The 24,406-nt window shown below is 38.4% G+C and overlaps 1 protein-coding gene across 4 annotated transcripts in view; it reads left to right on the top strand.

Annotated features, from left to right (window-relative positions):
- The window catches only part of LOC148867253 (protein ENHANCED DISEASE RESISTANCE 2-like), a 70,377-nt gene extending 46,337 nt beyond the window's left edge, over window positions 1-24,040 (top strand). For all 4 annotated transcript variants that reach the window (XM_088978916.1, XM_088978913.1, XM_088978915.1 and 1 more), the window contains exons 11-23: window positions 516-611; window positions 726-790; window positions 882-953; window positions 1,151-1,306; window positions 9,381-9,613; window positions 9,687-9,726; window positions 9,846-9,994; window positions 10,107-10,208; window positions 18,223-18,267; window positions 18,356-18,496; window positions 22,266-22,361; window positions 22,467-22,568; window positions 23,701-24,040. In XM_088978916.1, the coding sequence (XP_088835042.1) occupies window positions 516-611; window positions 726-790; window positions 882-953; window positions 1,151-1,306; window positions 9,381-9,613; window positions 9,687-9,726; window positions 9,846-9,994; window positions 10,107-10,208; window positions 18,223-18,267; window positions 18,356-18,496; window positions 22,266-22,361; window positions 22,467-22,568; window positions 23,701-23,814 (1,411 nt within the window). In that variant the 3' untranslated portion in view covers window positions 23,815-24,040. The remainder of the gene's footprint in view (window positions 1-515; window positions 612-725; window positions 791-881; window positions 954-1,150; window positions 1,307-9,380; window positions 9,614-9,686; window positions 9,727-9,845; window positions 9,995-10,106; window positions 10,209-18,222; window positions 18,268-18,355; window positions 18,497-22,265; window positions 22,362-22,466; window positions 22,569-23,700) is intronic.
- The last annotated feature ends 366 nt before the right edge of the window (window positions 24,041-24,406 follow it).

Here is a 24,406-nt window from a genome sequence, read left to right as displayed (position 1 = left end):
GTTAACTGTGAGTATAACTGTGTGTTAAATGCCTTGTAAAGGGAAAACGAAGTTTTTTATTTATAAGACAAGTATACATATACAAAGAATTAGCTTTAAATGAGCACATAGAAATCACATTCCAACACAATCACGTTACTGGAATCCCCACCCACCATGATATGGTTATTTTGAGCCACTAGGTATCCTTAGGCCTCGAAATTTATGAAAAACACTATTGTTTCAGCCTTTTAGTGTTGCATTTGCTGTTTTTTATGTCATCGGAATTGCATGGTTATTTCTAAACTAAGACCTTGAAATGCATGGAAATCTCTGGATTGCTAAGGAGCATTTTTCAAATTCAGCATAATTACCAATTGATGTTTTCAAACAGTTCACCACCAATTGAGAGAATGGAGTAAAAATAAAAATGAGGGATGCTCATTTTTATTGTTGAATTGAAAAAGGAAAATTGAATAAAAATGCTTGCACTATGCTATCATGGTAGCAAATATCTCTTTTCTTGCGTCTTGTAGGTGGGATTGTAGTTTCCAGTATGGTAGCTTAGTTGAGGAGGTAGATGGACACACAGCGGTACTTTATCACAGACTACAGCTGGACTGGTTTCCCATGTAATATTCTCTCCTAGTCCGATTATTTATCCAACTATTGAGAATAGTTGCTTAGCTCTATTCTTAGCAATTATAAATAATATATTACTATTCCACCGGAATTTGCTTGTGCAGGTTTGTCTGGCCTCGTGACCTTTGCTATGTGCGGTATTGGCGCCGTAATGATGATGGAAGTTATGGTGCATATTTTTCTATATCAGCTTTAGTTGTTACTTTCCTTTTTCTGTTTAACTTTTGAACTCTCCATGATTTTTTCTTGTTATTGTGCAGTTGTTCTATTTCGTTCACGGGAACATGAGAACTGTGGTCCACAGCCAGGATTTGTCCGGGCCCATGTTGAGAGTATAGTTTTTATTTCCTTTCTCATTTAGCTCAGGATTCATTACCCTAAGAATTGAATAGTGGTATTTTAAAAATCATACTTGATTCGGTATGCTTTGGAGTTGAGTTGGCTCCAAGGCTCATTTAGCTCTAAAGCTATGATTGATCCCTATATTTAGTTATTTCAAGCAAATACATTCTCCTTTTTGTGCTTGCAGGTGGAGGATTTACTATTTCCCCTCTAAAATCTCGAAATGGGAGACCTCGAACAAAGGTGCAGCACCTTATGCAAATTGATCTGAAAGGGTGGGGAGTAGGTTATTTTCCATCTTTTCAGCAGCATTGTCTACTACAGATGCTGAATAGTGTAGCTGGTATGTTCTTACATTTCATACATTTAATTTGTTCTTTTCTGTTTGGAGAGTCAGTGGAGATATGCATACAGACATGTATTAATATCTTTGGTAAAATGTTCTATCTTCTTTATGTAATCATTATGCTCTGTTATAACTTTCACATTAATATTTTTCTTAAGGCAAGCTGGTATGTATGTTGGTAGTAATGAGAAAAACTAGCCAATTAAAACACAGGTGTAATGATAAAAACTAGAGGCATATATCTATAACCGTAAACCAAACAACACTACCCCTCACACACCTGATCTAGCTAAGCCATTTTGCAACTGAGCTTGATGCTCTAGGAGTCCAAGAAATTTGGACATAAACTAGACAAATGCCCTCACCAAGAAAGTGGGCAAGGCAAGTCTCCATGATCCAACTCCTTCCGGTGAAATTTACAAATACCTTTAATGCAATTGCAAAGATTATGTAGACTCAATGCAATCGTTGTACCTGTGAGAAGAGCCATGACTTTTGTGTTGGTGGAGGTAGGGTGATTTCTTGGGACATTTAGATGTGGTTGGGGCTATTACCCTTGTTTTATATGCTCGTATTCCATTCTCTCTATTTGGTCTTTATTATTCTTTAAGACTTTTATGTTCTTTGTTTACATACTTGTGTACCCTCTTTGATCCTTAATATGTATTGACAAAAAATTGGAACATGTCTAAGTTTTGTCTCAAATAACATTGGATATACTAAAGCTTAATAACCAAAATGATGTTGGAATGCACAATTTAAGAATAAAGCCCTGGTTTACTCTAGCCAAACAAGGGGTGAGTAGAAATCAGTTGTATTGGGCTCAATTATAATTGGGAACCTTTGGTAATGTTGGGAGATGTAGCATCTTGTGCCTATCTAAGTGATGCTTGTAATGCCTATTTTGACTGGTTAATAAAATTTATTTCTACATATAAAAAAAGGTCATGATCTGAATGTCTAAATGTGGTTCTAAATATTTGAACTTCTGTATACAAGCCACAAACTGGATTAGATGTGGCAAATAGATAACTTCATATATATTAAAGATGAAGATGGAAATTCACTGGTGGTGATTGGGTTGTTGAATTGTGAAGCAAAGATATCTTGAATGTTCACAGGTCTGGCATTGAAAAATGTTCACAGGTCTGGCTATTGCTTCTTAATTTGTTGGTTTCTTTGTACAGATTTTCTGAGCCTTGGAAGGAACCCTAGAGAATTCCTCCCGAAAATCAGAAAAAAATATGAGACTAAAATTTTCTGGTGGTTGCGGTCTATGTTCATTCTACTTGACACTGAAGTATTATTTTAGTTTCTTGTAAATTTTGGAAATTGATTAGCAGCATCTATTTCTTTGAAGGAGGGAACAACCGAACAAGTGCCTATCTCTCTGTATTTTGGTTCAAGCGTCTCTAGGTCACTCTGTTGTTTGTCTATTATCAAAATCTCCTTTGCTACTTGTTGTTTGTTAGTGGTAAATCCATTATTTTGTTTTTTTTTTCTGGTGCAATGAAGCTTTCTATTGGTGATTCCAAGCAAAATATGGATTTTGGGTTTGTCTTGACTCAAGAGTTGTGTTGGGGAGAGTTTGAATACCCAAATAATCATTATAAGGTCAAATGAAAATGATTTTCTGGAATGGATACAATATCTTTGCATGGATATTGGGGACATGGTAAGTTGGGTTTATTATCGGATTAGATAAGGAACCTAACTCAAAAAAATTAAAGCATGCTTGGTGGTAGCAAGAGAAACTCATGATAGTGTTATGTTTGATAAGTTCCATGCAACCACATTTCAATAGAAATTATTTATGGTTTAAAAGTGCCAAGGAAATCTAGGATAGTGCCTCTGAAACTTACTCCCAAGCACTAGACTATGTTCCAACCAATTTTGTACTAAGGTGAGTGATTTTAAACAGGGGGAGAGTCATCATTGCATAGTTGTCAAGGCGACACCTAGGCGACAAGGTGCCCTTGGAGTCTTTCCTCACCTAATCACCAAGCAGTTTTCTATAGCGTGTTATAACAAACTTTTATATTCTTAATTTTTTGAGGTTATAATTATAAAATAGACATTTTTAAACTAAAATATTCATTTTGTGTGTTTATATACTAATTTCTTTTTGTTATTTTCTTATTTGTTAGGGTTTAATCAACACAAACATTGCTAAATGCTGTATTGAACCCTCAAAGACTTCAAAACCTGAACCAATAAGTAAGAAAGAATAAAATGTTGTCCAATCAACACATTTTCTTCTTTTTCTTTACTAATTCTGTGTTTTTATATACCGATTTGTTCTTCTTCTTATTCTTCCACCTTTTCTTTTCCTATAACAGAAATAGGGGTTCAGCCCCTATGTTTTTCGAATTTTCTTTTCTTTCTTCTTTTTCTTCTTATGAATATGTTGGAATATGTTGATCTTCTATACTTTAACATGAAGTTTATACTTTTCTTATGAAAATTATAGATATTTATTAAGGAAATATGATTATGGAACCTAGGGAACTACCCTAGGATACATGTTTTTACTTAAAAAAAAATTCATCGCCTAGGTGGCTAGGCGACTAGGCGCCCCCATGTCGCCTACCCTCACCTTGGTGCCTTGAAAACTATGCATCATTGCTTTACTTTTCTCAAGTCACTTTGGTAACATTTTTTTGTTTTGTTTTATTTTTTTTATTTTTTTATTTTTTGGGAAAGGTTAACTAAGTTTTATTAAAAGTTAACTGAGAAAAGTTAACAGTGTACAAGAGCCTTAGAGGGCAGGAACATAACTACAGAGGCAAAGAAGTATCAGAAAACAAAGATACTCTATGGGCTCCTGATTTGGCTTAAGCTGTCAGCTACAGTGTTAAGTTCCCGGACTAGCTTGACATTCATAGAGACCAAAGTATCTCTAGCTTCAGCCGGCAGGTGGGCGAGTCTCCAAGGACCTCCACTCTTCTGTTTTAGTCAGTTTATCGTATTTGCAGAGTCATCTTCAATGGAGAGGGTTGAGAGGCCTAACATTTTGGTAAAGTGGAGACCTGTGAGAGCCACTGAGATTTCTGCCTTAGTAGCATCAGCTCTCCCAATCAACCCACTGAAAGCCCAAAGGATGTTCCCCCCTGCCCCACAGATTACACCTCCAATTCCTGCTTGGCCAGTAGATCCTTGGGCACTTCCATCAAAGCTTAGAGTTATCAGATTCTCCTTACTGGAGCAGAAAGTTTGAGTAAAAGTGCACCCAGGAGAGGTGTAAAGAACTTCTGCTAAATTTCTCTGGAGGTCATTTAAGGAAATACCATTGAATTCATCACTAGTAGTAGCCCAAAGGTTGCATAAGAAAGTAAGGTGAGAGATCAGGTCTTCAGAATTCCTGGCTTTGTTTTCAAAGGTTCTGAAGTTCCTTTCTTCCCAAACACCCCACACTACTGCATGAACCACCATGATCCAATAAATCTTACCCCTGCTTCCTAGTCCTTTGCTATGCCACTGTTGCAGTAGATCCAGAATTTGTTCAGGAAAGACCCAGTTGTACCCCCACTAAGTTGAGGAAGAAACACCAGATCTTCCTTGTTAATGAATAATGCAGGAATAGGTGCTCCACTGTCTCACCATTGTTGAGGCAGAGAGGGAAAATGTAGGGAGAGATGCATCTGTCTCTAAGCTGCTTCTGCAACACATCACAGGTGTTTAGTTTCTTTAAGCAGGCCTCCCAAACGAAAAAGGAGACTCCAGAGGTATATGAGAAGACCAAACTTTCTTGACTGGGAAGGTGGTGTCCTGACCATCCAAAACTAGAGCCTTGAAAAAGAAGTTAGTAGTGAACATGCCATTTGGGTTAGGTTTCCAAATCTGAAGGTCAGGAGTAGTGGGGGAGATATAGGCCTCTCTTAGAGTGTTTATAAGGTTTGTTATTTCTGCAAGTTCTACCTCTCTCAGGGACCTTCTAAGGTTTAAATTCCAATTAGTGCCCGAAGGGGAGGAGCTGAGACAAGTGGAAACAGTGGCTTCTTGGGATTGGGAGAGGTTAAGGATTCTGGGGAAAGAGAGTGTAAGTGTGTTTTCCCCCCACCAAAGGTCAGTTCAAAACTGGTGGAAGAGATACCTTTCCAATGAGTGGTTGCCTTTACCTGAGTCAAGTGGACCTTGTTGTCCCAGCCATTGGCATCCCTCCCATACTTGCTGTTAACAATTGCAATCCAAGTGGCTTCAGGCTCAAGGGGGTATCTCCACAACCATTTCCCAAGGAAGGCAGTGTTCCTTTCCTTGATGTGGCATATCCCTAATCCACTGGCCTTCTTTGTTCTAGTGACCTGCTTCCAACAAACTAAGTAGCTTTGGCTCCTCTTGTCACCACCTCTGTCCCATAAGAAATCCCGCTGAAATTTTTCTAACTTGTTTTTTTTATTTTACAAGGGACTTGGAAGACCGAGAGGAAGTATGTTGGTAGGTTAGAAAGCAGTGACGAAGGGGGAAACATTGACTGAGCGTGGGTTTGAACCTGCAACTGCCTCTCTTGAGGGTCGTCGGAGAGAGCAGTTGGGAAGTCTTTTCACTTTACAAGCCAATAAATCCTTGTACCCGTCTAGAAGGAGCTCATCCACATTTATTCCCACAATGCTGCTCTTGATGAAGTGTCAAAACATCTTAAGATCTGCTTAAGGTTGGAGATGTTATCCCAGTCAGCTTCCAAAAATAAAATTATGTCATCTGCATGCATTAGGTGAGAGACTTGAACCCCTTCCCTTCCTACTTTGAGGCTTTTTAGCAAGCTTAAAGCTCTCGCCTTCTCAATTAGGTGGCTGAAGATGTCAACTACCAAAGTGAAGAGTAGAGGGGAGAGAGGACAGCCTTGCCTTAAGCCCCTGGAAGCACTGAAATAACCACCTGGTTCTCCATTTAGCAGAACCAAAAACCAGGCAGAACTGATACTGCCCTTATCTATCTGACCCACTTGTTGCCAGAGCCTCTCAAGTCCACTTTATCAAATGCCTTCTCCAAGTCCAGTTTTATCACTAGTCCAGATTTTCCTCTTTGTCTTCAGTCTTCAACACATTCATTGGCCACAAGGACGCTGTCTATAATCTGTCTCCCTTTCACGAATGCATATTGATTGTTTGAAATTAGCTTCCTTTTACCTCCTTCAGCCTTGTTGCTAGGGTGATAAAGGTGGAGTTATTGCCTTTGTTCACAATTGCTGATTGGTGGAAATCTGAGAAAATCTGTAATATGTCAGATTTGATTGTATTCCAGCAAGTCTGATAGAAAAAGATGGGGAAGCATCTGGCTCAGGGGCTTTATCACCATCTCGGCTGAATACAGCTTGCTTCACTTCTTCCTCATCAAAGAGTCTCCCCAACCGATATTTCTTTTCTCTGTCAACTTAGGGTCATCACAGTGTGCCAATTTGCTGAGATCATCCTTCATGTACAAGTCCTTGAAGTAATTCACTATAACATCAGATATTTCATTTGGATCATCCATGTCTGATTGCCCCACTCTCAATTTTGAGATGAAAAATTTCCTCCTTGAAGCGTAGCTATGGAAAAATTTAGAGTTGTCATTTTCTTCTTTCAACCAAATCACCCTAGATTGCTGACTCCAGTAGATTTCTTCCCTCCTGACGAACTGTTCCCACTTTTCTTTTTAGATCTTCCTTTCTTTCTCTGCCTTCTCCATCCAAACTACAACACTGCTCCTTTTGGTCAGTCATCTAACTCCTGGATCACCTTGTTCTTTTCCTCTGTGAAAAGTTTAAATTCCTCTTTACCCCAATTTTTTAGCTTGCTCTTTAGATATTTCCGCTTTTGGAGGAATTGGAATCCTGCCTAACCAACCACTCTGTAGTCCTCCCACCAGACGGCCACCTTTTGTTGAAACTCCCTGTGAGTGGTTAAGATTTTCTCTAGTTTGAAAGGAGCCTTTACTTTTCTCATCACTTCATTTTGGAGAATCACTGGCTAGTGATCAGAAATACACCTGGAACTTATTAACTGCAGGAGATTAGGATAATGTTCTTCCCAGTATGTAGTCATAAGAAATCCGTCAAGTCTGCTGCTAATCACATGTTCTCGCATATTTGACCAAGTAAAGGAACCATTATTGAGGGGGAGGTCCCTAAGGTTATGCCTTGTGACAAAAGCAGAGAAATCCTTCATGCTTCTGGTTATCCTCCTACAGTTTGAGTTCTCATTACAGAATCTTGTGACATTAAATTCACCCTTAATGCACCAAGGAAAATCTTTGAATTAATGTAGAGAGTTTGGACCGTAAACACCTGTCAAGATCCAGTTGAATCCATCTGTGACATTGGTGAAGAGAACTGAGACGGAGAAGTTTCTTTTATCTACCTCTAGACTGGACACAACTTCTTCTTTCCAAATGACAATAATCCCTCTGCCGCTCCTATAGCTGGAAGAGCTATCCAGTTCCTCCCTCGGATACCCCAAATGGCTTTGATTAATTTTCTATCCATAGTTTCTTTTTTTGATTCCTGTAGGATCAAAGTATCAGGATTTTCCCTTTGAAGGGTTTCCTTGACAAGGCGTCTCTTCAATTTCCCTCCTAGACCCCTAACGTTCCAACTCAATATCTTCATTATGGATTTGTCAATTTTGGGGTCCTGATGTAAGGGTTTTCTAGGGTTGATGGTAGTGGTGCAATGGGACTGAGTTTAATAGGGCTTTGTTCTCTCTCGGGTAATTGCTTATCAGTTATCACCTTTCTATGTACTCTTTTATTTTAATAAAATTTTATCTTTACCTACAAAAAAATACTGTTTGTATTCTCCTCCATGACAAAACAGAAAGATAAAGTTTGCCATCCACTTCAAATGATGTCATGCTGTGGAAGATAGACCTTGAACACAAGGGTGTCCATATTGAACTTACCTGCTACCAAACCAATCACTATTAACGGCTATTCATTGTACAGGTTGAGGTGGACTGCATTAATCAAATTTTATAGTTGTGTGGGATCCACCGATTATTTATTTTATAAAATGTTCTTAATATATATATGCAAATTTCATAAAACAAGGTCATGTGGGACCACCAATGTTTCAGATTTAAATAGAATTAAAAGTTTTGCTTGTTAAATTGAACAAAAATAAAATTTTCATTTCTTCTAGACTTCTAGTGTTTCTTTCTCTCCTATTTCTTGTTAAAATCAAATTCTGTTTCTGTCAAGAGTGGTTGGCCATTGCAGAATGTGGCAGTAAACCTAGAATTTTCCCATTTACCTTAACAACTATGGTTATCAGTGGTATCTGAAGTATGGTTAGTATGGTTGCTAGTGGTAAATACAAGAGTAACAAAAAATATTAGGAGCTTTTCTAATTTAAAGCATATGCTCTAGTTCTGGCATAGTTCGTAAGGCACACGGGCAATTCTAGGTGATAGTGGAGCACCTACTAACCGAGTCAACTAGGTTAGTAGGTTAGTTCCTTAGTTTTATATACCATTTAGCATGCATAGAAATTGAAAAATAGCAACTCTCTCTTCTAATCTTAATACTTTGAAAATGATCATATCTAAAAGATAATAGTTTTCTAGGTTAGTAGGTTAGTTCCTTAGTTTTATATACCAATTAGCATGCATAGAAATTGAAAAATAGCAACTCTCTCTTCTAATCTTAAAACTTTGAAAATGATTATATCTAAAAGATAATAGTTTTTTAAATCTATTAATTTCAATATTTTCAAAAATAACACTATTGTATAATAAATATTGAATATAAAAATTCATGTCAAATTAGCAACTAAAAAATGCTTTAATTTTGTACTAATAAAACTTCAAGATAGGGTAACAAAAAGAGAAAAGAACAAGGGGTGGAGCCTCTATTCTATTTTATGTAAAAGAGAGTAGTTGTAGAAACAAAAAGAAGAAAATCTCTTATTATACTCTTTTCTTCATAACTTTCTTGTGCTGATTAAACTAACATTTATGTTGAAAAGTTGATTCCATTTATTTTACCTCCAAGCTATTTGTAACTTCTTCTTTTTTTTTTTCTTTTAAGTGATGTTAAATATATCTTTTTGTTGATATTTTCTGGTATACCTGTACTGGTGCTTCCACCATGGCAGGGCTACGTGAATGGTTTGCTCAAACAGATGAAAGACATCCAATTCCGAGGATCCCGGTCATGGTAAATATGACCTCAGATTCTGTTTCCTCAAAGAAGGTTCAGAAAAGCCAGGTGTCTTCTGTTCCACCTGTCCCATCATTGGATCATATTAATGCTGCTAGCAGGAACTCTGTGATGATGGATGAAGACTCGGATGAAGATGAAGAATATCAAATAGCTGGGGAACAAGAGGTTTGTATTGTGCCTATGCTCTCAGAAACTCTGGTGTTTTCTGTCTAAATATGAATTTGTTCACACTTTTCAGGTTGAATCACATGGGCAAGTGAGTGAAGTTAAACGGATAGGTTGGTGATGATACATCGGGTTCATCCTATTTTCATTTGTAATTTGATGCTTCACCTTTCAAATGATCAATTATATTGAACTTCTAGTGTGATATTTCTTTGAAACATTGAAATCACAGATGAAGAACCAGCAGAGCAAATTGATTTGTCCTTATTTTCTGCTAATCTACGACGGGATGACCGTGATGGTAGTCGTGATTGTTGGAAAATACCTGGTGCCAACCTTTTTAGTGTCCGCAGCAAGACATTTTGTTTCAACAAAACAAAGGTTATCCTTATGCTTTCTTTGTTACACTTGCATTTGTGCATCTGAGTTCTATTCCTTATTTTATGACTGTCAAGCTTGGGTTGGCTTCCCTTTTTTCAATATGCATTTGCAGATTCCTGCAGGGAAGTATCTGATGGAACTTGTTGCAGTTGATTGGTTCAAGGACACAAAAAGGATGGATCATGTTGCAAGGCGTAAGGGCTGTGCAGTGCAGGTATATTGAATAACTTCTTTCCTATTGTTTAAATGGCATTTTTGCATTAATTTTAGACATTTTTGTTAAGGGTGCAACTTGGGTGGGTGCAACCTGAGCCCTGATTGACCCAGCCCACAATTTTACATGGGTTGGGCTTGGATTTTTGGTTGTTAAGTTTGCATGGGCCCAAAAGTTTGGGTTTTTATATTTTTCAGGCTGGGCTCAGGCCTAACCCCTAGGTAGCCTGAATCTGGCCCGACCTTATCCCAACCCAAGTCCGGCTCGATTATGTTCGTGCATATATGCATATATAGGTGAATATTTGCATGCATACATGCATACGTACATGTTTGTTTGGGTAAATCAAACGTATATGCATGCATGCATTGCATGCATACATATATCAATTAGTGTGGGCTGATTGACCAATCTCAACCCAACCCTGGCCTGAGCCCAACCCAATTGCATCAAATTTTTGTGCAGGTTGGGCACTTGGGCCCAGGTTTGAAAGTTTGGGCTTCACCTCAGGTTTGGTCCAGTTTTGACCATGGTCCAATCCTTAGGGTTGGGCCTGAACTGTCAAACCTTGGTCCAATTCTTAGGGTTGGGCCTGGGTTGAGGTCAAATCTGGACCCAACCCGCCCAACTTGCACCCCTAGTCTTTGTTCTAGTCTATGCTGCACATGTTGTGATGAGTGGGTAAATGGATGTTAAAATCTACCACTAGGTGGGTCAAGAAGTTTGTTTTAAGACCAAGTTGGTCCCAACCAAGTTGAGTGAAGTTGAGAGATTAAGAAGAGATATTGAGAGGGACAAGAAGTTTGAGGTGAGAGGGGATAGAAGGAAAGGGTTGAAATAGAAGTTGGAGGGGTTAGGGCTGCTCTTCAAAATTAAAATGAGAATCCTAAGTTGGAATGTGAGGGGGCTGGGTAGTGCCAGGAAGAGAGCAACAATTAAAGAGGTGATTAAGAAGTTTAACCCGGATGTGGTATTAATTCAGGAATCCAAAAGAATGGAATTCGATTGCAGATGGGCAAGAAGTGTGTGGAGTTCTAGGGGGATAAAGTGAGCGGCTGCTCCTTCATGGGGATCCTCAAGTGGGGTTATAACTTTGTGGAAGGAAGGGGTACTAATAGGAGTCGAGGAACTAATAGGTGATCATTCTGTTTCTCTGAAGTTCAGACAGGTGGAAGATGGGTTTGAATGGGTACTAACAAATGTGTATGGCCCCAATGACTATAGGTAGAGGAAGAAATTATGGGAAGAATTGAGTGATATTAGGGGCCTCTGGGAAGGACCATGGTGTGTGGGAAGGGACTTTAATGTAGTGTAGTTCACAGAGGAAACCAACAACCCTAGACAGAGAGTGACAACAAGTATGAGGAAATTCAACTAATTCGTGGATACTTTGGAGTTGAAAGAACTTCCACTCCTAAATAATAACTTTACATGGTCCAACCTTGAATCAAGGCCAATATGCTCTAAGTTGGATAGATTTTTGTTCTCAATAGATTGGTTTAACATCTAGAGCACTCCTAAGGCTTACTTCAGATCATTGGCCTATAGCGATATGCAAGGAGGAACGGAGAGGTGATGGACCTACCCCATTCAGGTTTGAGAATATGTGGTTGACCCATCCGGGGTTCATTGAGAAAATCAGAGAGTGGTGGGAGCAGTTTAATCCGGTAGTAGACTGGGAGGGAATGAAATTCCACAAAAAACTTCAATTCCTAAAATCACAAATAAAGGAGTGGAATAAGTTGGAGTTCGGAAGAAAAGAGGAAAGAAAACAAGTATTGCTAAAGCAGATTGAGGAATTGGATATGAAGGAAGAAAGGGGATCCTTTGGAGAGGAAGACAAGAAGTTGAGGAGGAAGATGGAGGATATTCTTGTTAAAGAGGAAATAAGTTGGAGGCAAAAGTCCAGGTGTAAGTTGCTAAAGGAGGGATATAGAAACACTAGATTCTTCCTTTCAGTGGCAAATGGTAGGAGAAAAAGAATTTCATATCAAAATTGGAAGTAGAAGGACCGGTCTTATCCCACCCGGTAGAAATTGCTGAGGCCTTTGTAAATCATTTTAAATCCACTTTTAGAAGAACTTACATAAGGTGTGGTTGGAGGGTTTGGAATGGCCAACTTTGAGTGCAGAGAACATAGAGTGGTTAGAAAAGAGCTTTGATCTAGAGGAGATAAAGGAGGTTGTATTCTCAATGGATAGGACAAAAGCTCCGGGCCTAGATGGTTTCACAATGGCTTTTTATTAGGATTGTTGGTTGTTTGTGGAGAAGGATCTTGGGTCAGTCTTTGATGAGTTTCACAGAAGGGGAATAATTAATCCGGGGTTGAACTCAACTTTCATTGCCTTAGCCCCAAAGAAGAAAAATGCTTCACAACCAAGGGATTTTAGACCTATCAGTTTGGTGAACAACTTATATAAAATAATTGCAAAAGTCTTGTCTCTCAGGATAAAGAAGATCCTTCCCCTCATTATTGCACCCAAGCAGGGTGCTTTCGTGGAGGGAAGACAGATCACAGATAAAATCTTCATTGCTAATGAGAGCGTGGAGAGATTTAGGAAATCTTAGAAGAAGGGAGTGGTCTACAAATTGGATCTGGAGAAGGCTTATGATTTAGTTGATTGGTCTTTCTTATTGGAGGTGTTGAGAGGTTTTGGTTTTGAGACAAGTGATGTAAATGGATATGGGGTTGTGTTAGGACTTGTCACTATTCTATCTTGGTGAATGGAGTTGTGGTTGACTTCTTTCTTGCCTTGAGAGGTATAAGACAAGGAGACCCACTCTCCCCTTTCCTGTTCACCCTAATTGCTGATGTACTTGGGAAATTATAGGGCTGACTCGAGGAATTTAATAAAGGTTGGCGTGTAGGAAGGGAGGAGGTTCCATTGACACATCTGCAATTTGCAGATGACACAATCCTGTTCTGTGAAGGTGGGGGCATAGATTGGATCCGGAATTTGAAATTGGTAATTCAACTTTTTGAGCAGATGTCTAACCTTAAGGCGAACTTTGATAAGAGTTGTGTAGTGGGAGTGAATATGGAGGAGAGGGAATTAAGTGAATATGCAGGTGTACTAGGGTGTGCAATGTCGGATTGGCCTTTGAAGTACTTGGACCTCCCCCTAGGAGATAATCCTAATAACGAAAGCTTCTAGAACCTGGTAGTGGAGAGATTTGAGAAGAGGCTTGCATCCTAGAAGAAAAACTCTCTCCTTGGGGGGGAGAGTCACCTTGATTAGATCTACCCTAGCTAACCTTCCGGTCTACTTTCTGTCAGTGTTTAAGATCCCCACTAAGGTTTCCAATCTTTTGGAAAAATTAATGACAAACTTTCTTTGGGATCCTGGAGAGGAAAAGAAAGACCTAGGGTGAGTTGGGAGGTGGTAACTAGAGGTAAAAAGCTAGGAGGCCTTGGGATAACATTAAGAAAAGGAATATGGCCTTGCTGGGGAAATGGTTGTGGAGATTTACAATGGAAAAAGATAAGTTGTGGGCTAAGATTGTGGCTAGCATACATGGGCCGGAAGACAACGGTTGGGATTTGGGAATCGCTACAAGGGCTACAACTACTTCTCCTTGGAAATCCATTCATGCTTTGCTTCCATCTTTCTCCCCTTGGGTCAGGTATGGTCTTAGCTTTGGTAATCGAATAAAATTTTGGGAACAGACTTGGGTAGGGGATTCACCTCTGAAGGACCAGTTCCCCTCCTTGTATGCTTTGTCAGACTTGAAAAATGAACCTATTTCTTCTTTCTTAGGTCCTTCAGATTCCACCTCTGGTTTTGGTTGGAACCTAGGCCTGAGAAGGGCAATTAGGGATACAGACTTGGACAAGCATCTTATCTTTGTTATCCATCATTGAGAATGTCTTTCTGGATCCTAATAAGGAGGATACTAGATTCTGGACTCCTTCCACCTCAGGTACTTTCTCTTGTGCTTCGTTTCTTGAAACTCTAACTCAGCCTCCTGTTACATTAGGGGTGTCCTTTCCGGTTAAAGAGATTTGGAGCAAGCCCATTCCTCGGGTTGGTAGTTTTTGTTGGGAAATTTTCCTGGAAAGATTTGACACATTTGATTTACTTCAAAAAAAGAGACCCAATTCTTGCTTACTTCCTAATTGGTGTACTCTTTGTAAAGCTGATGGGGAAACTGGTTACCACCTTATGGTTTCTTGTAAGGTTGCTAAAACTGTTTGGGAGTGAGCTCTTTCCCTCTTTGGGTGTTCTTGGAATCCTCCTGAGAATGTCCAGAGGCTGTTCTCTCCTATGTTTTTCAGTTAGCCTAAGAAGAGAGGGAAGATTATGTGGAGGAGCATTAGGGCAGCTGTATGTTGGTCCCTTTGGGAAGAAAGAAATTTACGAATCTTCTCAGACATGGACAGATCCCTGGAAAACCTATTAGATCAAATCAGAGCAGTTTTCATACTTTCCTGTGGCTGACTTATTAAGAAATTGGAAAGAGATAGCTACTTCTGCTGTGTAAGAGGTCTCCTAGTCCCTCATGGTCCCCCTCCACCCTCTGGATGTATAAAACTGAATTTTGATGGCAGTAGTTTGGGGAATCCAGGACCTTCTGGGATTGGGGGAGTGTTCAGGAATGAGGAGGGGGTTATTATTGCTTTGTTCTCTGGCCCCATTGGGGAAGGAGACTCTCTCAGGGCTGAGATCCTTGCAGCTCTGGAAGGAATTCAAAGAGCAAGGGAACTAAATATCAGACACTTGGTCTTGGAAGGTGACTCAAAGGTGGTGATTAGCTGGCTGAAGGAAGAGGACAGTGGCTTGTGGAGATATAACGATGAAAAGAAAAAATTCTGTTGGTTGGGCAGAGACATTGAGATACTCTATAGCTGGGTGAAGAGGTCAGCCAACTCATTTGCAGATGGGCTGACCAAGCAGGGGGTGAATAAGGAGGCTATATTCTGGGCTAATTTTTGACTTTCTTTGTATTCTGTTGTGGGGGAGTTAAGTCTTTTGACCTCCCCTATTGTATCTAAATCTTCACAAATATTTGCATCATTAATAAAGTTTTACTGTTATTGATCAAAAAAAATAAAAGATGGGACATTTCTTAGGTCAAATGCTGATCCAATTATGCAATCTTCTGGACCAACAAGGGAAAAATAATGGCACAAAGTTCCCCATCCGTTGGGATTCTATTAGGTAAAGTAAAATGTTAGAGAATACAACTTCAACAATCAAATACATACTATTCTGATGAGGCTCGAACTCAAAAACTGATAACAACATACAAATTGGAGCTACTTTGAGGGAGGCCCAAGCCTCCTGAAATTGAAAATCACATGCACACACACACAGAGATAGATAGATAGATAGAGAGAGAGAGAGAGGAAGAAATCTCTGTTTTCTTTTCTGTTATCCAGATCTCGATCCTGCTACTTATAGCCTCTCAATACATCAAATAGGGTCATGCTCATTGTTTGCTTCGGTTAAGGCATGAACTGTGCCTGGATGATGTGGCTCTCTAGCATACGTGTACCTGATAGGAGGTTTTCTAAACTGAGTTGGGTGTGAGGTGTTTAGGCCCTGAATTGGCTGGGCATGGATCTGGCCTGGACGAATATGAGCTGGAACTGGACCTTCATGCTGGGCTTATCATATTCACACAATTGGGTAGGCAATTCAGACCTCTTTCTCGATTAGCCCAGTTCAGTACTTGGGTATGAAGGATTTTGCATACTAATAAAAACTCAACAGTTTGACTTAGTTCAAGCTTAGTGTGATTGTAATGCAGACAGTGGATGAAACAAACAAAAGATAACCAATGAAGGAACAACAGCCACTAATCAATGGGCTTTAACAATTGATTAGAAGTTTTAAAGACTTCAACTGTAGCGATTGATAGAATATAGTTGGTGACCACAGTATCTTGTTAGGTTCTTTGACATGCTTGAGCTGAAACTTCTATTCTTTTAAGCAAGGTTTGCAGTATTAATGAGATTTTGTTGTAATTTCCCCATTTTTCAAGGTGGTGATATGAAATTTACAAGATTTTTTTTTTGTAATATCTCTGATATTTTGATGATATTACAGATTTCATTAATAGTCTATGTACCTTAGGTTTAAAATTCTAGACTATTATTAGAAACATTCTGATTTTTCATTAATATCATCACATTTTTTAAAAATCTTTTCCTAAAAGAACAAATAAGGCTTTGGTGATTGGATGATTGGCTTACCATTTTGATATGATTCAAATAATAATTCAATATGATTCAAAAGTGCGAACAACCTTAGAGATCAATAAAAAGGAAGAAAAATAAAAGAAATATCATTTGTAATCAATCTTTGTTGTTAGAAAGTGGAGAAGAATAGAGAAGTTGGAAAGAATTGGGCTAACAGTAGTCATTTCAAGCTGTGTCAACCCAAGTGCCACCCACTTTTATTAGAATTATAAGAGCTTTGTAAACTTACATTTGTGACCCAAATTGAAGTAATAAAAGAAAAGAATGGAATTACAAAAGTGCCCCCTTGTCGACCATGGTATAAAAGAGAAGAATAAACAAAATATAACTTCTAACACTCCCCCTCAAGTTGGCATTAATGTCATAAAGCTCCAACTTGCTACATATGATTTATCCAAGTACGGATTGAGCCTTTGGTGAAGAGATCCACTAGCTAATTTTATGACCTCACATACGGTGTAACAATTTTTCCACTTGTGACGTTCTCCCTTACAAAGTGGCAATCTACCTCTATATGCTTCGTCTTTTCATGAAACACTGGATTAGAAGAAATATGGATTGCATGAGGCATGCTAGAGGCATATGGCTCATGCGCCTCATCTATGCCTTGTACAAAAGGACGAAAAAAGAAAGAAAGAGAAAGTAAAGAAAGTGAAAAGAAAAAGAAGGGGAAATAAAGTTTGGGCTGGAGTCAACATTGCCAAATCACCCCAACACCTCATGCCTCCAGGTAGTGGAACACTTCCCATCACGCCTCCGTGTTTTAAAACATTGTTTCCAAGTAACCTAATTTCCTCCAAGAAACGTGCAATAGCCAGTTGTAGACATTTTGTTAATGATTGATCTTGTGCAAGTTGCATCCGTATACACTTCCAAAGATAATTCTCCCCTTTCTTAAACAACCCTTGACCTGGAGCAACTTCCTAATGGTTTGTCCTTGGTCTCTTCATAAATTGGCTTAATAACCCCACATTAAAGTAATGTATGGTCTAGTAATGATGAGATGAGTTTTCCTACTAGTCTCCTGTATCTCCCAGGTCATCTTAGAGCTCTCCCTCACTATCAGATATCTTGACATTCAGATCAATAGGAGAGTGTACCAGTTTTGCTCCTAGTAATCTTGTCTTTTATAACAAATCAAGCACATATATTAGACTAGACAATTTTTTTCTTTTAAATTTAAAGTTGTCGATACATATAAATAGATACATGCATATGTTTATATAATATTTATATATACAAATATAATGGAATGTTACATTCAGGTTGGGTTCGGTTATCGAAGGCTTTAATCCTAACCAAGTGTGAAGTTATGTCTGATTCTTAGTTTTCAACCCTTACCCCAGTCTGAACTTCAACCAAACCCAACTCTATCCAACTTTTTTGGGTTCAGTTAAGGCTAACCCTGCCCAAGTTGCACTGCTAGTTATATTGGGTGGCCTCTGGGCCTGTGCACCTCCCTGCTCTTGATTTCCAGGATACACCATCATATATCATGTTCCATTATCTTAACCTCATTTGGTCATTAATAAGACAGTCACTGATCAATAAAAAATGAATTACAAAAATTTTAATAGATGAATTTCTAAGGTTTTTTCTTATTCATTAGCTTTTGTACCCAGAATGACCTTTTCTTCATCAATTATCTGAGTCCAAACTGCCCCACCTATAAATTGTGAGGTATAGTGAACATTTATGTGAAGTACAAAGAATTAAATACATCTTGACCTATGTACTGATATGGAAGAAAACAAAAAGTACATAAGTTGTGGTTGCGACTTGACTTATAAATCTAATTGGTTGATTGTGTAGGTTGCCTCGGAAAAGGGATTTTTCTCACTGGCTATTAATCTGCAGGTAAGGTCTCATTTATGTTGTTTATTTATAATGTCATTTTATGCATCTTCTTAAGAATGGGAGAGAGAGTAACACAGTATCATTACAGGTGCCAGGGTCAACTCATTACAGTATGGTGTTTTATTTTGTTAAAAAACAATTGGTGCCTGGATCACTTTTGCAACGTTTTGTTGATGGTGATGATGAGTTCCGCAACAGCCGGCTGAAGCTCATTCCGTCAGTTGCCAAGGTCTGTTTCTTCTACTGTGCACTTCTCAATTTCCAAGACTGCACGACACAGTCCCTTTTGATTTGTAACAAAATCTTTTATTAAGAATGAGAGGAAGTAATTAAGTGGTAAAGAACAGTATAGAAATAGCACAAAATGAGGAAGCTTCATTTAAGACTAACCCAATGATTGGTACTTCAAATATTTGATCTCCCCACATTTTAAGGAATAGCAAATCTCCTACAAATTTTACTATTCACCACTGATCCAGTGTTTTAAAAACCAACCCAGAGGCTGAACCATTTTTTCCTCTGGATTGTGGGTCAGCCATTTGACCATCCGGGTTGGATGGGTTAGACCGTGGTGTCATCAATTTAAATAAATATATATAAATATAAATATAATATGTATAAACATATATAGGATAAATAATATATAATTACATTCTACATGTAATATATGTATATATATGGTTTATTTTAGGTCTAATTTATGTCTTTTATTTCAGTTTTTAATTTTTTATAAATAACAAAAAGCTAAAAATCGGGATTTGACGCCAAAAAGTGTCTTGGAAAAAATGGTAGGGCAGTTTAGATCTTTATCAACAAATTGACCAACTGAAATAAGGTTAGTAGTAAGTTTGGGAACAAAGAAGGTTTTGGTAAGGGAGAGTGAAGACGAGGGTGAGAGCTTCAAACACAAGTCATTACTCTCAATGATATTCAATTTCTCACCATTGGCACTAACAATATGCGTATGATGGGTCTTCGAAGATTTATTTGAAAGTTCGGGGTAGGCTCCAGTCATATGATTGGTAGCTCCTGAATCAATTATCCAAACATGTGAGGAAGACGAACAATATCCAGAGAACTCGCCAGATAAGATAATAGCAGAAAATGCAGATGAGATAGTACAGGATACCAGTTCTCATATTTCTTCCCTGTTCATGGGAGCAGAAGGTTCACCTTTGATGTTGCGTGCACTAGGTGTGTTAATCATCTGTCCTTCAGATACCTGATAAGTTCATGGCTGATTCTTCTTCATACTACCTTTGGAGGGACGAACAGGGCAATCTAGAATGATATGACCATGTTGGTTACAGTATGTGCAAACATTCTTCTTCCTGTTGTGTGAAGCAACATGTCCAAAACCTTTACATTGATAACATCAGGTTTTAGACATATCCTTTCCACCAGGTTTCTTACTCCCTTGTGCAATAAAAACTGTTTCAACCCCAGGTTCAAGTTGCTTCCCTTCCAGATTTGCAGCAGCCATAAGTCTAGTCTCTTATCACAGCAACTCTCCCATCACAGAATCTAAATTTGGTAATGTACTCCTACTCAGAATATTGGACCGAATAGTCCCGTATTCAGGTCTCAGTCTCATGAGGAAATGATTCACTTTCCTCCTCTCAAAGTGCTTCTATAGATACTTAACACACTCTACTGAATCAGATGGCTCGATGTGAAATAATTCATATTCTGCCCACAAGTCAAGAAAGCGTGCATAAAAATCCTGTATCTTTTTGTCTCCTTGGCAATAGGTAAATATTTTAGATTCAATTTGGTACTGTCTTGACATATTGGACTGATGATAGGCCTTCTTGAAATAAAAATACATTTCATAGGCTGTTCGCATTCTCCTCATAGGAATAGCAATGTGAGAAAAACAGTGTTGAGAATCCAAGAAACAATTTTTCCATTGTGAAAAGGCCTTAGTGTTTGATTCATCAGGTTTATTAACAGCCCCATTTAAGTATCCTTTGAGCCCTTTTCCTTCAACAAAGAAGTCAAAATGAAACTTCCACATGCTGTAGTTATTTCCATCGAACTCCACTGGAACAGTGTCCACCTTTTCGGCCATTCCAGTCAAGAAAAATAATCTACAAGAGAAGTAGCAGCCCTGGTAACTAATTTCAAGGTTTCTTAATCTCTACACTTGATCCAGAGATTAACCAACTGCTGAAATCAATGTCCCAGCAATCAACCAAGAGAATCCCTCAGAAGAGACACCCTTGACAGCAAGGCCAAAGCAAACAATATTCACCGCAGTTATGCAATCCACAGAGATATGCCAAGCTGTGAAGGAATTAAAATCCTTCGAAGAAAATGCCAAACGGATCCAAGCCAGCAGAGTTTCAGAACTGTCGAACTGGAGAGAAAGAAAATACTCTCCAGAACTGAATCCGAAATACACCTGAGTGGTTTATTGAGTGAGAGTACCCTAGGCCCTAGGGCAACACTAAAACTAGGGTTCTCAGAAACAAAGGATATCCGATTGAGCAGATAGGTCAGATTCACCAACCTGATATGCAGATTTCCAGAAACTGCCATCCAAGAGAGGAGAGATCAGAACTCCCCAAATACTTGTCCAATCACAGTGAGATTTTCTAAGTAGGTAAACCAGATCTCGACAACACACCAGTTAAAGTTTCACTTCGAACAGATGCTTCCCCAAGGAGTTCTATGAAGATTTCCCTTGCTGAAATCACAGAACAATGTAAACAGGATTAGGGTTGACTGAAACAGCCCTATCTTCAGTTGATGAGTCCAGAAACCAGCAAGGTTTGAGAGGTTAATGAGTGAACATGGAGCAGACAGTCTATGGAGCAACCTGCTCTAATACCATGTCACACAACCAGTTCGAACAAGAGAGCAAAACCAGTTTAGGGTGAAAACAGAAACTGTTGACCCCACCCTAGAGAGTCAGAATATATATATATATATATGAAATATGGTATTTACAGAAAGGCCCTTGTGGGGCAAAGAAGAGAAAATAAGAAAGAAAGAATACATGATAGTGTACAACAAGGACTATAGAAATAAGGTACAACATCTGGATTCTTCACACATTCAAGTCACCATTCAAAAATTCTTTCTTAACATCAAGCTGGAACAATGGCCAAGAATAACTAAATAGAAGAGAGTAGAATCTGAACTGAATTCAACTCTGCAATTGATGCAAAAGTCTCCATGTAGTCAATCCTATACATTTGTGTATTAGCCTTTAGCCACCAATCATGCCTTGTATGGTTCTACCTTTCAATCAACCCGTCAACCATGTATTTGATGGAATCCCCACTTATATTCACCATCTCCTTTTCTTTAGCCAAATTAACAATCTCCCATGTTTTAAGCCCTTAATATTAGTGCACCCATCTCATCTGACATAGCTACTCTCCACTCAGGTCTAGATATGCTTCTGATACATATCTAGGAACAAACTTAGAGGACAATAAGAACAAGGTGGTTGGGAACTCTGCCATTTGCTTCACATAGGGGAATGTGTCAGTCATTAGGAGATGAAGTTCATGTGGGCAATGGCACGTACATGACCTGTCAAGAAGGTTTCTGCCAGATGACATTTTGGGTTGCCCAGAGTGGAAAATTCTAAATGTCTCATATATCTAGGAATATCCTTAGTAAAGCCAAACTTGTTAGTAAAGATTCTTCTCTTTATTTCTTTTCTTATTTCAAGTTCCCTAAGAAAACGACAATAGAACCATGTTCCACAAGATTGTATAGTCCAACTGCTTGTGGACAATCTAGAAAACAAATCTTAAGCTGTTCCATCTATTCAAATGATAAAAAAAAAAAAAAAGATGTTCAATCTATTCATCCATTTAGGGAATCTCCCATTAGGGAAATTGCATGAATACCTACTTACATATCTATGTATTTGCTGGACAGGATCATCTATTTATCCTCCTGGTTATGTCTTACTTTATTGGCTTTGTCTTGTGTAATTGTGTTCCATATTTTTTCCTGATTCTAGGTGTAAAATGATGCAGGGCTCATGGATTGTGCGCCAGAGTGTTGGAAGGACCCCTTGTTTATTGGGCAAGGCAGTTGATTGTAACTACATTCGTGGTCCTAAGTACTTGGAAGTAAGTACTACCTTTTTTTATCTTCAATACAATTTTTTTCTTTGAAGATACTTGGCTTGTAGTATATGTAAAATGTTATTGCTTACAGAAATTGTCACCTTGCAGATAGATGTTGATATTGGTTCTTCTACTGTTGCTAACGGAGTATTGGGGCTTGTTTGTGGTGTAATTACAACATTGGTGGTTGACATGGCTTTTCTTGTGCAGGTGAGTATTAAGGGGTGATCTGGCTGTAAAAAAAAAAAAATGGTGTATATAAAAGTGGACAAAGTAGGTTTCGCCACTAAATCTTGCTCACATGAATTGTTCTGTTGAACCACCCAACAAATTCCCTTAGACAAAGCAGGAACAAGATATTGATTGAAGAAACCAAGGTCTTGCTTTTAACAAACAAGGAGTACTAGAAAAATGAATCAGGAACTGCCAAAGATATTCATGAACTCACCATTTATGTTGCATGACCACAAATGTTCATTCCAAGAGAACGATTGCTGCACAATTATTATCCTCCCGACAATAGAAATAAAAACAAGATCAAACTTGTTCAAAAATATGAAAAAAAAATCAGAGGTTGTTACTTGCTTGACCAATCAATTATTATCTTGCAAAGACTTGACTTTTCTACTTACATGATAACCTATAGGATACTTGATTAAATTAAAAATTCTGAAATTCAAATGCCATATCCAATCAGTGATTTAGTCATAATAACTTCCTCAAACAGATGGCAAATCACAAGATCTTGGACTCACTGGATGGGAAAATGCAGACTCTTGTTGTCATGCCATAGCTTTGCCACCTGGAAGTATAGCCACGTTTTAGAATGCCTCTTAAAGCAGTTCAAGTTAATATTAATTACTGATGGGTGCTTACTAAGCATGAGGACAATATGGAATCAACCACCCCATATAGTTAATACACAGATGTTGAAAACAGATTAGTAATACCAACTGCACTATTGAGTGTTCAACACTACAGAATTCCTGGGGTTTTCATGGGTTTTTTCTCTTTTTTGTTGGTTCTTGCAATGGCCCAGATTCTCTTGTGTGATACTCAGTCCCTCTTCCATGAGTGCACAAGGTTATCAAGAAAAGAAAAAGGGTTATAATGTTTTTGACAAGGATAGAACAGAAAACTACCAATGCCACATTATTCTGGTCAACCTGCTTTGTTCAAAGGGATTACTGTGCATTCAAATGCCACGTCTTTCTCAACCATTGCATTGAATACCCCAATTGTCTTACTTTGGAATACTAGGGCTCTGTAATTATTTCTTATTGCAACATTTTCCATGATCTATCTTGAACTGAGAAGACGCTGCTGTTCTTTACTGTTGTAGGCAAATACTGTAGATGAGTTGCCAGAGCGGCTTCTTGGTGCTGTTCGTGTAGCACATGTTGAGCTGTCATCTGCCAAAGTACCAGTACTAGATTCCAGTCCGGGACCCAATTGACCTGATTGTGCAGCATTTTTTTTATTCTACTTATTTCACAATAGATCTCTCAAGTAGCTGATCTAAACTACAGATTTGATTAGATATAGAAGTGCCAATCCAGTACATATCTGATCCACCCACTTCTCATGTACTATAATGTAAGATCACAGATTCACAATGTCTATTCGAATTCTCTCAGCATACACTGAGAAATCACAGAAAGCATTCATTCTTTTTCTCGCAATTGATTCTTTTCTTTTAACAGACAGTTATTCTTCTTTTCTGTTGACTTGCTAAGCGGTTTTAAGAAAAGGTTAATAGTGTTTCTAGCGTTCCACTTTGCAAAGCAAATGGCCAGCGATACAACTAGAGGAAAAGTAACCTAACCAGTATTATGGTTTATGATGCATCTCTTAAGGGAAATAGCTTTACATCGTCTATGTTGTCTTCGTTATCTACTAGTATTTCTTCTAATGGACTAAGAAATTAATTTAAAAACCAGAAGTCACAGACTCAGTGTCATATAACTAGACACGTTTTCATTTCTACTTTTATGAATAAAATGAACTTGTTTCATACCATACATGCATTGAATCTTATCAAAGCATGA

This window comes from Nelumbo lutea, chromosome 3 (assembly GCF_056320005.1).
Source record: "Nelumbo lutea isolate HS-2025 chromosome 3, American lotus-T2T, whole genome shotgun sequence".
NCBI lineage: Eukaryota > Viridiplantae > Streptophyta > Magnoliopsida > Proteales > Nelumbonaceae > Nelumbo > Nelumbo lutea.
Note: the sequence above shows the minus strand (reverse complement) of the source record. Positions and strands in the feature narration are given on the sequence as shown.